Below are 16,519 nucleotides of genomic sequence, written 5' to 3'. Positions count from 1 at the left end.
TCTCCGACAGTGCGGCACTCCCTCAGTACTGACTTTGTGACAGTGCAGCACTCCCTCAGTACTTACCCTCTGACAGTGCGGCAATCCCTCGGTACTGACAGTGCGGCACTCCCTCAGTACTGACCCTCTGACAGTGCAGCACTCCCTCAGTACTGACCTTCTGACAGTGCAGCACTCCCTCAGTACTGACCCTCTGACAGTGCAGCACTCCCTCAGTACTGACCCTCTGACAGTGCAGCACTCCCTCAATCCTTTCTGCTGATTGTCTCCTCCCTGTACTGGAGGGTCTCCTATGTCCCAATGAACCGGAGAGCGATGCCGGCCGGAGCTCTAGCCCCTGCTGTGGTCTCCCATGGCGATAAGGCCGAGGGTAAGTTTCTGGACAAGGACGGATCCCGGGTGTCCCCAGCGGCAGAGCGGGTGAAGCGCTGCTGCGCCCTGAATAGTCTTCAAAGGTGGAGTAAAGCCTGGGTGGGGAAGAGGGTCCCGGTCACCGTGGTCCCTCCGTGCCCCTGACCCCTTCTGTGTCGCTGAGCCCCCCACGCAAAACTCCGCCACCTGCAGTGCCCCCCGACAGAGGAAAGGCCGGTGGCGATGGGCGAGTGGCCACCGAGGCAAGGCTGCTATACCTGGAGGCCCCACGGCCAGCGATCCTGACAGCAGTGGCAGCCGGGTGTCTGGGGGTGTCCGGGGACCTGTGTCGGGTTGGTGGGTGGGGTGGGGGGTGGCCTTTCGGCAGCTGCGTCTGTGACTGTGCGTCCCTGCTCAGGGAAGCGCCCTGCTGACCCCCAGTGTGGGGGGAGCGGTGGGGGGGTGGGTGGGGCGGTCAATGAGAGGCTGGTGACCTTGCTTGACTGGCAGCCGTAACCATGGAGACGAGGAGAGATGTCCTACCCTGACCTCGATGGGGTCTTTGCCTCCCGTCCCCGGGAACGACGAGGTGAATTTAATGCCTGAGCTGGACGTGACCACCAAGCCCGGAGTGGAACGATGGGCAAGAATTGCATGGGGGATGGTCAATGCCACAGGCAGGCTACTCTTGACCAAGTGCGCCCAACATGGCGCGATCGTGGCCGACACTGTCTTCCACCAGAACAACCAACTCCAGACCGTGCAGAGGCACCCCCGGGGCTGAGACCTGAGGGATGTGCTCGGCACGAGGGACATGAAGGGTTCAGGAATATTGCTGGATGGGCCATCGACTTGGTGACAAACACCTGCCGGGCACCAAGATGCCAGAGGCCCGGAGAGAGCTGGATGTTGCAGCGTTGAAGGGCCCAGGGCTCCGGGAAGAGCTCCAGGCCCAGTTTCACAGCTCGCTGGAACGAGTGCCCCTCCACTGAGGCCATTCCCATCCAGGCCAAGTGGGAGCAACTCAATTCCTCCGTCCGAGATTCAGACTCAGGTCCCCACAGCATGACCCCGGGTCTCTGGAGTACCAGCCCAGTGACAATAGCCACTATGCTACTACCTCCTCCCCCACCCCCCCAACCCTGTCAGAGGGCATTGAAGAGGCAACCCACATTGCTGTGGGGCTGGAGTCACATGTAGGGCCAGACCAGGTAAGGACGGCAGATTTCCTTCCCTAAAGGGCATTAGTGACCCAGGTGGGTTTTTACGATGATAGGTTCGTGGTCACCATGAGACCAGTGAATGTTCCTGAGACTCCAGCCCTGCTACACTGAGAGAGCGGAACTGAAACAGATTCATCCCTCACGCCCTCCCACTCACACCCTCTTGTAGTGTACGGTCAGGGACTGGAGAGAGAGGTAAGTTAGGGGGCAGAGGGGGGTAAAATACAGGGAGTGGGGGGGAAGAGAGTTGGGGGGAGGGAGGGAGGGAATACGTGGTGGGGACTGACACAGAGGTGGAGAGAGCGGCTGAGGGGTGGGGTGGGGTGGGGGCGCGAGGGGAGTGATTTGGGGGAGAAGGCAAAATAGGTGGAGTTAGGGAGGGGAGCAGATGAGGCCGGTGTGGTGTGGGTGAGTAGGGGAGGGGGGGTGTGATAAAGGGGGAGGGGAGAAGGAGGAGGGCTGGGGGGTCAGGGTTTGAGAAGGGAAGGAACTGGGGAAAGGAGGAGGGGAGTAGGAGACAGTTAGCGGGACAGGGAGTGGAACATGGGGAGGGGGACCAGTTTGAGATCGGTGTTAACACAAGAACGCCGGGAGCAGGAGTGGCCATTCAGCCCCTCGATCCTGCTCCCCCATTTATTACAATTGTGGCCGATCCGATTGTGGTCCCAAATCCACTTTCCTGTCTGCGTACCCCACCCACCCCCGCAACACACCCAACAACACCCCACCCCCGCCCCCCACACCGCCCAACACACCTCCGTAACCCTCAACTCCCTTGTCTAACTCAGTCTTGAATACATTCAATGACCCAGCCCCCAGCCGCTCTCTGCGTAAGTGAATTCCAGAGACTGACGACCCTCTTGAGTGGGATCTCCCTGTGCGGTGAATGGTTGACGCTTGGCCATCGTTCCCTGCCTGTATTGTGTAAGTGGACCGCAAGCTGCTCTGTGGTCACCGTGTTAATCCCAACGGTAACATCCCAGCTGCTTCCGTACTGCAGTCAGAGCAGGTCAAACTGAGCATGTGTGAGATACCGAGAGAGAGAGAGAGAGAGAGAGAGAGAGAGACTGCAGCATTACCTTGGAATATGAGCCCAGAGATGGGGGAGGGGGATTCTCACATCGACAAATGATTGGACTAGCACGGAGAGAGAGAAGGAGACGGTGGTGAGAGAAAGAGAGAGAGAAAGGGAAAGCAGGAGAAGGAAACATCAAGGAGGGAGAGAGGGAACGAGAAGAGAGAGAGAGAGAGAGGGAGAGAGAGAGAATCCACTGAGAGAGGAAGAGAAATATAGAAAGAGAGAGACAGACAGATAGATAGAAAATAGATAGAAAGGTAGAGAGATAAACTGGTAAAGAGAAAGTCTGGGATAGTAAGAGCGAGAGACTAGAGGGAGTGAACGACTGGAGAGACAGTGACGGAGAGTGAGAAATAACGAAATAAATAGATAGATGGAGAATTAGACAGATGGATAGATAGCTTCGATGAGAAGGGAGCGATATAAAGGAAGCAGCTGACGAGAGGATAAAGCCGGCGGTTGGGGGGGGTTGGGGGCGTTGGTTGGGATTGAGAGGGAATTATTGAGCTGCTGAGAGCTGGAGATTCCTCAATGTTTGTGTTTTATTCTTTATTTGTCTACATATTCTACACGTTGTTGAAGAGGAAGCCGGAGGATGAAGCACTGGAGGCAGGAGATGGTGCGAGTGGTGTTCAGGTATGTCACACTGTCCTATCAGACTGGGACTCGCTGTATAAATCACCAGCCCTTTTAATCGGCAGCCCTGAGAGAGAATTCGGCCCATTCTGGCAGAGGCTGTGTACACTGAAACATTCACCCTTTACAAAGTATTATTGAAACAAATCTCATCCTCACAGCTTTATCATGTAATCTGTGAAATAATAAGTGCTCATTAAAGAATAAAAACAGAATAAAAGGGACAGTAGCAACATGGATACAAAATTGGCTGAGTGATGGGAGACAAGAGAGTAACGGTTAATGGATATTTCTCGGGCTGGAGGAAGGTTTGTAGTGGAGTTCCCCAGGGGTTGGTATTGGGACCCTTGCTTTTCCTGATTACTTCTTAATGATCTAGATCTTGGTGTGCAGGGGACAGTTTCAAAGTTTCTGGATAATACAAAACCTGGAAGTATTGCGAGCTGTGAGGGGGACAGTGTGAAACCTCAAAAGGACACAGACAAGGTGATGGAATGGGCAGATAGGTGGCAGATGGAGTTCAATGTGGAGAAAGGTGACAATTAATTTTGGTGGGAAGAACATGGAGAGACAACATAAAATAAAGGGGACAACTCCAAAGGGAGTGCAGGAGCAGAGGGACCTGGGTGTATATGTCCGTAAGTCATTGAAGGTGACAGGACCTGTGGAGAGAGCAGTGAACAAAGCAGATAGTATCCTGGGCTTTATTAAAGGGGACATAGAGTACAAGAGCAGGGAGGTTATGCTGAACTTGTATATCACACTAGTTAGACCTCAGCTGGAGTATTGTGTCCAGTTCTGGGTGCCTCATTTTAGGAAGGATGTAAAGGCATTGGAGAGAGGCAGAAAAGATTCACAAGAATGGCTCATTTCCACCTCCAACATATCCCCTGACTTTGCTCCTGTCTCGGCTCATCCACTAATGAAACCCTCATTCATACCCTCGTTACCTCCAGAGTCAACTCTTCCAACGCACTCCTGGCAGCTCTCCCACACTCTACCCTCCAGGAATTTGAGGTCATCCAAAACTCTGCTGCCCATATCTTAACTCGCACTGGGTCCCATTCCCCTCTCACCCCTGTGCTCACTGACCTACACTGGCTCCCGGTCAAGCAACGACTTAATTTTAAAATTCTCATCCTTGTTTTCAAATCCCTCCATGGCCTCTCTCCTCCCCATCTCTGTAACCCCCTCCAGCCCCATAACACTCTGAGATCTCTGCACTCCTCCAATACTGACCTCTTGAGCATCCCCGATTTTAATCAGTCCACCATTGGTGACCGTGCCTGGGCCCCAGGCTTTGTATTCCCTTCCCTACAACTCTTTAAAGTCTCTTTACCAATGTAATTTGTTGCTGAGATCTATGTTGAGGGGAAGCTACAAGGGCGGAGTTATGGTAAACCTTTATAAATCCCAAAAGTGTCCATCGGCATCACTGTGTCAGCCAATGAGCTGGAGGTGAGATCGGATTTACAGCCAATCAAGTGGAGCCCTCAGTAAGCACACTGGGATCCATTTAGTAAGAGCCCTTACAAACGGCAGCAAACGGGAACCCAGCCGAAATTCGGGTGTGATTGAGAAGAGAAAGTCCAGCTCCATTCCGGTCTCACTCAATGGCCGGGTGTTGGATCCTGGTCACCGGTTTGTTGGGGCTTATGGATCCAGGTTGCACAATTGTTTTGGGATGGCCGAGTTGGTACAATAGACAGATTTGACCAGCGGACAGTTCTTAGGTGGAACACATTCTGTTTATTTACAAAGGTACTCAGCAGTTACACTTGTGTGCTTTCAATTCAAAACCTGTCTCCACACTTCTGACTCTAACTCAGGCCACTGACTACAGAGGTAGCCCACGCTACTGCTCTATTGGTTACAAAAGATCATGTGATCTTCCTTTATGACATCCTTCTTAAAGGCATACTACACGTTACATCAAACCATAATTACCACATCCCTCCCCCTTTACTTGGAAACACAGTTTACATTTACAGGTACAATTTTCTCAAAATAGCAAATTATTTACACAGTCAGTCTTTCTGGGGGTTTCCTTTTGTGTGTAGAACGTCTCAGCTCCACAGTTTCAGATGTTTTGTCAGGAACCGGCTTTCCTGGTGTTGTCTTAACAATAGGTTATTCAGCCGGTACCTGCAGGTACAACAGCCACATCAGATATGCCTGTACTGGGTTGCGTTCTCTCAACAGGAAATGCTTTCTCGGTGGTGATCACTGGCGGAATCATTTCCTGGCACTTTGTTTCCCTCCTCCTGATATGATCCACATGTCTCCGTATGATTTGATTTTCCGCTTTCACATAGTAAGAAAGAGTTCCAGTAACTGCACTTATTTCACCCGATAACCACTTTGGTCCTTCCCCAAAATTCTTCTCATAGACAGTCTCTCCTACGGTAAATTTCCTGTCACGACCATGCCAGTCATGTCCAGTTTTCTGGCTTCCCTGACTCCTTTCCACTTCCCCACCACCCCCCCACCCCCTAAATTTGGCGTTACTAAGCTCAATCTCGCTCTGACACAGCGATTCATCAGCGAATCCTCAGCCGTGACACCTGTTGTTGTGTGAGGGGTGGCTCTATAATGGAGAAGAAAACCTGTTAGCTTGGTCCCTATGGAATCTCCAGTTAATTTCTTCATGAATGTTTGAACTGTTCTCTTGGCCAGTCCATTCGATGAAGGGTGGTATGGTGAAGTTTTTACATGAGTGATACCGTTGAGGCTAGTAAACCATTGAAACTCAGCACTCGTAAATGCCACGTCGTTATCAGAAATGACCACTTCCGGGAACTTTGACGTAGCTTCTCCGAGACATTGGTGAGTTCACCTCATATATGTCTATCCATCTTGAGTGAGCATCAACATCGAGCAGAAGCATTGTTCCTGTGAAAGGTCCCACATAGTCAATGGTTACCCATGGCCTTCCTGGCCACTGGCAAGGATGTAACGGAGCTGTTGAAGGTAACTTTTGCAATTGCTGACACTGCACACAATTCTTCTCTAAACTCTCTATCTCTCCATCCATCCCAGGCCACCATAGATAGCTACGGGCTATGGTGTTCATCTGGGAAATTCCTGGATGTGCTCTGTGTAATTCAGTCAACAATGGCTTTCTTCCCTTTGGAAGAACTATCACTCAACCTCCCCATCCTGGCTGGTTATTTCATGTCCTCTATTAAAATATGGTTTCATTTCATCAGACACATGCTCTTGTGACCAACCATGAAGACCTTGTTCTCGTCCTTTCGATAAGACTGGGTCTTGACTTGTCCAGCCTCCGATCTGTCCAGCACATACCGGAGACAAATCTGAGAAATTCAACAACAAAACTAGTTCTTGTGGAAGTGGAACACCCTCATCTTTCCTTTGTAAGGGCAAACGACTCAGTGCATTCAGGTTTGCAATTTGATTTCCAGGCCTATGAATGGAAGTATACTCATACGCTGCCGAACTCAATGGCATTATTTATGCTTCTCTGTTTTCTTTATTCCTGGCCTTCTTTTTGACTTCCATATTGGCCAGACTAATCTTGGATGTAAGCTCAATTTGAGTGGACTCACTGGTTGAGTTTTCCAGAATGTCCCCATCTGCCTGCTTCTTAGAGAATTCTGTGACTTTTTGCTTCCAAAACCTCTTTGGTTCCACGTAGCTGCTTCTTCAACCCCTCCTTTTTTTTAGTTTGGTGTCTTGCCTCCTGGGGAAATAAGCATTGTCGTGCCTTCTTTGCCAACTCATCCTTCATTTTGCTCAGAGAAGCACCAGAACTCTCCTTGTTTCTCTTCATACTTTTCCCAGAGGTACATACTTGGACAGGAGGGAAGCTGGTTGTGTGTGAAGGTCTAATGGCAGGTTTTCACTTTCCTTTTGGACCCAGACTCTGTCCCTCAGGATGGTCTCTCCTCGTTCTTTTTGCTGTCCTACCGTGCCCTTTGCTTGAAACATTTCTTCAGGTTGCTGGGCCTCTACACTCTCCTTTTCCAACACAGGAATGTTTTCAGGCTTCCTTTTGGAATCTCTGAGACAAATCAAAGTTGATTTCCCTCAGCCAGTCTCATCCTAGGAGGCTTTGTCCTCTGCCTCTCAATACCAACACCGCTGACTGGCTTCCGTATTGGACCATAACTCTACTTAAGCCTCTGACCTGAACATCTTCCCCTGTATATGTTCTTAATTTGGCCTCAGTTCCTTCTAGATTTAGGTCACGTTCTCCATTCTTCAGCTATCAGAAGGTCACTGTAGTGGAAGTTCCTGTGTCCACTTCCATTCTAATAGGTCTGCCATTTACCTTCACTGTTACATATATTGGCCCTGTCTCTCCAACCTTCAAATTAAATAACAAATAAGTACCTGAATCTGTTACTTCAGGCTCTTCTACATTGTCGATCTCACTGGGTTTTTCCTTTAGTTTGAAAGTCTGCCTGATTCTTTCCTCGCACGGTCTCATTAGGTGTCCATTTCGATGACAATAGAAACATTCCATTTTTTTAAACTGCCAATCATTCTAAGGTTGTCTGTTTCCACCTCTGTTGCAATTATTCCTCGTTTTCACCCCTAAGTCATCGCTTTTTATTTTCTGGCTAGCGGTGTCTGTTTCTCGCTTCTCGGCAGGGTCTTGCATTTCCGCGCCCTTTTGGGCTGGGGTTTCCCACCCAATGTGGAGGACGGTGCCATTTTGCGCTCCCTGTATGACTTCTAAAATGCCTACTGTGCTTCCCATGGTCAATGCTACCTCGAGCATCTTCTTAAATTCCAAAATTGCTTCGGACAACAATCTCTTCTGAATCATGTCCTCATCCACAGCGCACACAAAACGTTCTCTGTGTAGGTCGTCTAAAGATGTACCAAACTCGCGTTGTCAATTGTTTCAAACCTGCCACATAACCAGTGACTGTCTCCCCCAGGGCTCTACGTCTTGAGTTAAATTTGAAGCGTTGCATCATTACCAAGAGCTCTCACTGGGAATGGCCCTTTACAAGGTCCAGCAATTCATCAAAATTTAACAAATCTGGGGCACTGGGTGCCGTGAAACTTTGAATCAAGGTGTCGGCTTTACCCCCACATGTACATAAGAGAATCACTCGCCTCTTCTCTTCCCCTGCAATGTTGGTCGCTTGGAAAAAGAATACGGGGCATTTAATATAATGAGACCAATCGTTCATGGCTGGAATGAAAGGATCAATTCTTCCAAATTGTGGTATTCTGTGAGGGGATTGCTTCAACAACAAGGATGGAAATTCTACTTACAATTACCGTGCGAGGTACAGCCCGATATCGTTTCTCTTGATTTCTTTTGTTAACTTGTTTTATTCTTAAAGCCAGTTTATTGTACCTTGGCTTTATCCTCACTTTTTTCTTGCTTTTTCCTCATCACCAATTTGTTGGATCTTGGTCAATGGTTGGTTGGGGCTTATGGATCCGGGTTGCACACTTGTTTTGGGATGGCCGAGTTGGTACAATCGACAGATTTGACCAGCAAACACATTCTGTTTATTTACAAAGGTACTCAGCAGCTACACTTGTGTGCTTTCAACTCAAACCCTGTCTCCACACTTCTGACTCTAACTCAGACCCCAAACAGTCTGAAAGAAATAGAAGGGCAGATATGTAGGCAAATTTCAGAGAAGTGTAAAAATAATAGGGTGGTAATAGTGGGGGATTTCAACTTCCCCAACATTAACTGGTTTAATCATAGTGTGATAGGTTTAGGGGGAGGGGAATTCTTAAAATGCATCATGGAGAGCTTTTTAAGCCAGGATGTAGAAGGTCCTGGACTTAATTTTACGGAATGAAGCCAGGCAAGTGGTAGAGGCATCAGTGGGGGAGCATTTTGCAGATAGTGATCAAAACTCGCCGATCATTTTGCCCGTCAACTAAAACATTTTGCGCTTCCAGGGACCATATCCCTCTATTCCCATCCTATTCATGTATTTGTCAAGCTGCCTCTTAAACACCACTATCATACCTGCTTCCATCACCTCCTCTGGCAGCGAATTCCAGACACTCACTACCCTCTGCGTAAAAAATTTGCCCCGCACATCTCCTCTATAGTTTTCTCCTCTCACCTTAAATCTATGTCCCCTAGTAATTGACTCTTCCACCCTGGGAAAAAGCTTCTGACTATCTACTCTGTCCATGCTACTCATAATTTTGTAAACTTCTATCAAGTCGCCCCTCAATCTCCGTCACTCTAGTGAGAACAATCCGAGTTTTTCCAACCTCTCCTCATAGCTAATAACCTCCAGACCAGGTAGCATCCTGGTAAACCTCCTCTGCACCCTCTCCAATGCCTCCATATCCTTCTGGTAATGTGGCGACCAGAATTGCACGCAATATTCCAAGTGTGGCCTAACCAAGGTTCTCTACAGCTGCAGCATGACTTCCCAGCTTTTATACTCAATACCCCTGCCAATGAAGGCAAGCATGCCATATGCCTTCCTGACTACCTTATCCACCTGTGTTGCCACTTTCAGTGACCTGTGGACCCGTACACCCAGATCCCTCTGCCCGTCGATGCACTTAAGGGTTCTGCCGTTTACTGTATAATTCCTGCCTGTATTAGACCTTCCAAAATGCATTACCTCCAGATTAAACTCCATCTGCCATTTCTCCGCCCAAGTCTCCAACCAATCTATATCCCATTGTATCCTTTGACAATCCTCTTCACTATCTGCAACTCCTCCAACCTTAGTGACGTCTGCAAACTTACTAATTAGCCCATTTACATTTTCCTCCAAATCATTTATGTATACCACAAACAACAAAGGTCCCAGCACTGATCCCAGCGGAACTCCACTAGTCACAGCTCTCCATTCAGAAAAGCACCCTTCCACTGCTACCCTCTGTCTTCTATGACCAAGCCAATTCTGCATCCATCTTGCCAGCTCACCTCTGATCCTGTGTGACTTTACCTTCTGTACCACTTAATCTGGATAAGTGTGAGGTGATGCACTTGGGCAGGACAAACAAGGCATGGGAATACACGATGACTGGTAAGACCCTGGGAAGTACCGAGGATCAGAGAGAACTTAGTGTGCATGTCCACTGGTCCCTTAAGGTAGCGGGACAGGTAGATAAAGTGGTTAAGAAGGCATATGGGATACTTGCCTTTATTAGCCGAGGCACAGAATATAAGAGCAGGGAGGTTATGCTGGAACTGTATAAAATGCTGGTTAGGACACAGCTAGAGTATTGTGTGCAGTTCTGGAATCCGCATTATAGGAAGGATGTGATTTCACTAGAGAGAGCGGAGAGGAGATTTACCAGGATGTTGCCTGGGCTGGAGAGTTTTAGTTATGAGGAGAGATTGGATAGACTGGGGTTATTTTCCCTGGAGCAGAGGAGATTGAGAGGGGACATGATTGAGGTGTATAAAATTATGAGGGGCATAGATAGGATAGACAGGAAGGAACTTTTCCTCTTGGTGGAGGGATCAATAACTGGGGGGGGGCATAGATTTAAGGTAAGGGGCAGGAGGTTTAGAGGGGATGTGAGGAAGAATCTTTTCACCCAGAGGGTGGTGGGAATCTGGAACTCACTGCCTGAAAGGGTGGTTGAGACAGAAACCCTCTTAATATTTAAGAAGTATTTGGATGTGCACTTGCGATGCCATGGCATACAAGGTTATGGGCCTAGGGGATTAGAATAGTTAGGTACTTGTTTGACCGGTGCAGACTCGATGGGCCAAAGGGCCTTTTTCTGTGCTGTGGACCTCTATGACCACTGACTCCAGAGTCAGCCTGCACCACTCCTCTATTGGTTACATAAGGTCATGTGATCTTCCTTATAACATCCTTCTTAAAGGTATACTACACATTACATAAAAACCATAATGACCACACTGGGATATTCCAGCCCCATTATGGTGGGAGCTGCCGGGGGAATGCCTGCCAAAAGTCTATTGACTCTCGGTGGGACCAGATGGTCCCACCCAATGTATCTGTTCATCATTGGTCTGGCCTCAGCTGGGGGATTGTGTCCAATCCTGGGCTCCACCCTTTCGGAAGGATGTGAGGGTCTTGGAGCGGATGCACAGGAGATTGACCAGAATGGTCCCAGGAATGGGGCAGCTCAGTTACTGGAGCAACTGTGGTTGTTCTCCTTACAGCAGAGGAGGTTAAGGGGAGATTTAATAGAGCTGTTCAAAATCGTGAAGGGTTTCGATAGAGTGAACAAGGAGAAACTGTTTCCCAGTGACAGGAGGGTCGGTAACCAGAGGGACACAGATTGAAGCGAGTCAGTGAAAGAATCAGAGGGGGAGGTGAATATTTTTACACAGTGAGTTGTTGTGGTCTGGAAGGTGGAAGCAGATTCAATAATAACTTTCAAAAGGGGATTGGATAAATACTTGAAGGGGATAACTTTGCAGAGCTATGGGGAAAGAGCAGGGGGCTAGTGGGGGTATTTAGATAAATCTTTCAAAGAGACAGCACAGACACAATGGGCTGAATAGCCTCCTCCTTTGTTACTTTGAATGACAATTTCCCCCAATCAGTCCTGTTGACCCTGGCTCATTCAAACTGGTAACATTTTCAGACCCTCTCACACACTCTCCCACAATCAGATCACCTCTCACACACTCTCCCACATTCACATCACCTCTCACACACGCTCCCACAATCAGATCACCTCTCACACACTCTCCCACATTCACATCACCTCTCACACACTCTCCCACAATCAGATCACCTCTCACACACTCTCCCACATTCACATCACCTCTCACACACTCTCCCACATTCACATCATCTCTCACACACTCTCGCACATTCACATCACCTCTCACACACTCTCCCACATTCACATCACCTCTCACACACTCTCCCACATTCACATGACCTCTCACACACTCTCGCACATTCACATGACCTCTCATACACTCTCCCACATTCACATCACCTCTCACACACTCTCCCACATTCACATCACCTCTCACACACTCTCCCACATTCACATCACCTCTCACACACTCTCGCACATTCACATCACCTCTCAAACACTCTCCCACATTCACATCACCTCTCACACACTCTCCCACATTCACATCACCTCTCACACACTCTCCCACATTCACATCACCTCTCACACACTCTCCCACATTCACATCACCTCTCACACACTCTCCCACATTCACATCACCTCTCACACACTCTCCCACAATCAGATCACCTCTCACACACTCTCCCACATTCACATCACCTCTCACACACTCTCCCACATTCACATCACCTCTCACACACTCTCCCACATTCACATCACCTCTCACACACTCTCCCACATTCACATCACCTCTCACACACTCTCCCACATTCACATCACCTCTCACACACTCTCCCACATTCACATCACCTCTCACACACTCTCGCACATTCACATCACCTCTCACACACTCTACCATATTCACATCACCTCTCACACACTCTCCCACAATCAGATCACCTCTCACACACTCTCCCACATTCACATCACCTCTCACACACTCTCCCACATTCACATCACCTCTCACACACTCTCGCACATTCACATCACCTCTCACACACTCTCCCACATTCACATCACCTCTCACACACTCTCCCACATTCACATGACCTCTCACACACTCTCGCACATTCACATCACCTCTCACACACTCTCGCACATTCACATCACCTCTCACACACTCTCCCACATTCACATCACCTCTCACACACTCTCCCACATTCACATCACCTCTCACACACTCTCCCACATTCACATCACCTCTCACACACTCTCGCACATTCACATCACCTCTCACACACTCTCCCACATTCACATCACCTCTCACACACTCTCCCACATTCACATCACCTCTCACACACTCTCGCACATTCACATCACCTCTCACACACTCTCGCACATTCACATCACCTCTCACACACTCTCCCACATTCACATCACTTCTCACACACTCTCCCACATTCACATCACCTCTCACACACTCTCCCACATTCACATCACCTCTCACACACTCTCCCACATTCACAGCACCTCTCACACACTCTCCCACATTCACATCACCTCTCACACACTCTCCCATATTCACGTCACCTCTCACACACTCTCCCATATTCACGTCACCTCTCACACACTCTCCCATATTCACGTCCCCTCTCACACACTCTCCCACATTCACATCACCTCTCACACACTCTCCCACATTCACATCACCTCTCACACACTCTCCCATATTCACGTCACCTCTCACACACTCTCCCACATTCACATCACCTCTCACACACTCTCCCACAATTAGATCACCTCTCACACACTCTCCCACATTCACATCACCTCTCACACACTCTCCCACATTCACATCACCTCTTACACACTCTCCCATATTCACATCACCTCTCACACACTCTCCCATATTCACGTCACCTCTCACACACTCTCCCACATTCACATCACCTCTCACACACTCTCCCACATTCACATCACCTCTCACACACTCTCGCACATTCACATCACCTCTCACACACTCTCCCACATTCACATCACCTCTCACACACTCTCCCACAATCAGATCACCTCTCACACACTCTCGCACATTCACATCACCTCTCATACACTCTCCCACATTCACATCACCTCTCACACACTCTCCCACATTCACATCACCTCTCACACACTCTCGCACATTCACATCACCTCTCACACACTCTCCCACATTCACATCACCTCTCACACACTCTCCCACATTCACATCACCTCTCACACACTCTCGCACATTCACATCACCTCTCACACACTCTCCCACATTCACATCATCTCTCACACACTCTCGCACATTCACATCACCTCTCACACACTCTCCCACATTCACATCACCTCTCACACACTCTCCCACATTCACATGACCTCTCACACACTCTCGCACATTCACATCACCTCTCACACACTCTCCCACATTCACATCACCTCTCACACACTCTCCCACATTCACATCACCTCTCACACACTCTCGCACATTCACATCACCTCTCACACACTCTCCCACATTCACATCACCTCTCACACACTCTCCCACATTCACATCACCTCTCACACACTCTCCCACATTCACATCACCTCTCACACACTCTCCCACATTCACATCACCTCTCACACACTCTCCCACATTCACATCACCTCTCACACACTCTCCCACAATCAGATCACCTCTCACACACTCTCCCACATTCACATCACCTCTCACACACTCTCCCACATTCACATCACCTCTCACACACTCTCCCACATTCACATCACCTCTCACACACTCTCCCACATTCACATCACCTCTCACACACTCTCGCACATTCACATCACCTCTCACACACTCTACCATATTCACATCACCTCTCACACACTCTCCCACAATCAGATCACCTCTCACACACTCTCCCACATTCACATCACCTCTCACACACTCTCCCACATTCACATCACCTCTCACACACTCTCGCACATTCACATCACCTCTCACACACTCTCCCACATTCACATCACCTCTCACACACTCTCCCACATTCACATGACCTCTCACACACTCTCGCACATTCACATCACCTCTCACACACTCTCGCACATTCACATCACCTCTCACACACTCTCCCACATTCACATCACCTCTCACACACTCTCCCACATTCACATCACCTCTCACACACTCTCCCACATTCACATCACCTCTCACACACTCTCGCACATTCACATCACCTCTCACACACTCTCCCACATTCACATCACCTCTCACACACTCTCCCACATTCACATCACCTCTCACACACTCTCGCACATTCACATCACCTCTCACACACTCTCGCACATTCACATCACCTCTCACACACTCTCCCACATTCACATCACCTCTCACACACTCTCCCACATTCACATCACCTCTCACACACTCTCCCACATTCACATCACCTCTCACACACTCTCCCACATTCACAGCACCTCTCACACACTCTCCCACATTCACATCACCTCTCACACACTCTCCCATATTCACGTCACCTCTCACACACTCTCCCATATTCACGTCACCTCTCACACACTCTCCCATATTCACGTCCCCTCTCACACACTCTCCCACATTCACATCACCTCTCACACACTCTCCCACATTCACATCACCTCTCACACACTCTCCCACATTCACATCACCTCTCACACACTCTCCCACATTCACATCACCTCTCACACACTCTCCCATATTCACATCACCTCTCACACACTCTCCCATATTCACGTCACCTCTCACACACTCTCCCACATTCACATCACCTCTCACACACTCTCCCACAATTAGATCACCTCTCACACACTCTCCCACATTCACATCACCTCTCACACACTCTCCCACATTCACATCACCTCTTACACACTCTCCCATATTCACATCACCTCTCACACACTCTCCCATATTCACGTCACCTCTCACACACTCTCCCACATTCACATCACCTCTCACACACTCTCCCACATTCACATCACCTCTCACACACTCTCGCACATTCACATCACCTCTCACACACTCTCCCACAGTCACATCACCTCTCACACACTCTCCCACAATCAGATCACCTCTCACACACTCTCGCACATTCACATCACCTCTCATACACTCTCCCACATTCACATCACCTCTCACACACTCTCCCACATTCACATCACCTCTCACACACTCTCGCACATTCACATCACCTCTCACACACTCTCCCACATTCACATCACCTCTCACACACTCTCCCACATTCACATCACCTCTCACACACTCTCGCACATTCACATCACCTCTCACACACTCTCGCACATTCACATCACCTCTCACACACTCTCCCACATTCACATCACCTCTCACACACTCTCCCACATTCACATCACCTCTCACACACTCTCCCACATTCACATCACCTCTCACACACTCTCCCACATTCACAGCACCTCTCACACACTCTCCCACATTCACATCACCTCTCACACACTCTCCCATATTCACGTCACCTCTCACACACTCTCCCATATTCACGTCACCTCTCACACACTCTCCCATAGTCACGTCCCCTCTCACACACTCTCCCACATTCACATCACCTCTCACACACTCTCCCACATTCACATCACCTCTCACACACTCTCCCACATTCACATCACCTCTCACACACTCTCCCACATTCACATCACCTCTCACACACTCTCCCATATTCACATCACCTCTCAC

The 16,519-nt window shown here is 49.0% G+C and overlaps 1 protein-coding gene across 1 annotated transcript in view; it reads left to right on the top strand.

Moving 5' to 3' along the window:
* The first annotated feature begins 3,183 nt into the window (after window positions 1-3,183).
* LOC121275729 (spidroin-2-like) overlaps window positions 3,184-16,519 on the top strand; it is a 39,977-nt gene continuing 26,641 nt past the window's right edge. The window contains exon 1 of the mRNA XM_041183316.1: window positions 3,184-3,288. Within this exon, the coding sequence (XP_041039250.1) occupies window positions 3,184-3,288 (105 nt within the window). The remainder of the gene's footprint in view (window positions 3,289-16,519) is intronic.

The sequence above is a fragment of the Carcharodon carcharias genome, chromosome 3 (assembly GCF_017639515.1).
Source record: "Carcharodon carcharias isolate sCarCar2 chromosome 3, sCarCar2.pri, whole genome shotgun sequence".
Taxonomy (NCBI): Eukaryota; Metazoa; Chordata; class Chondrichthyes; order Lamniformes; family Lamnidae; genus Carcharodon; species Carcharodon carcharias.
Note: the sequence above shows the minus strand (reverse complement) of the source record. Positions and strands in the feature narration are given on the sequence as shown.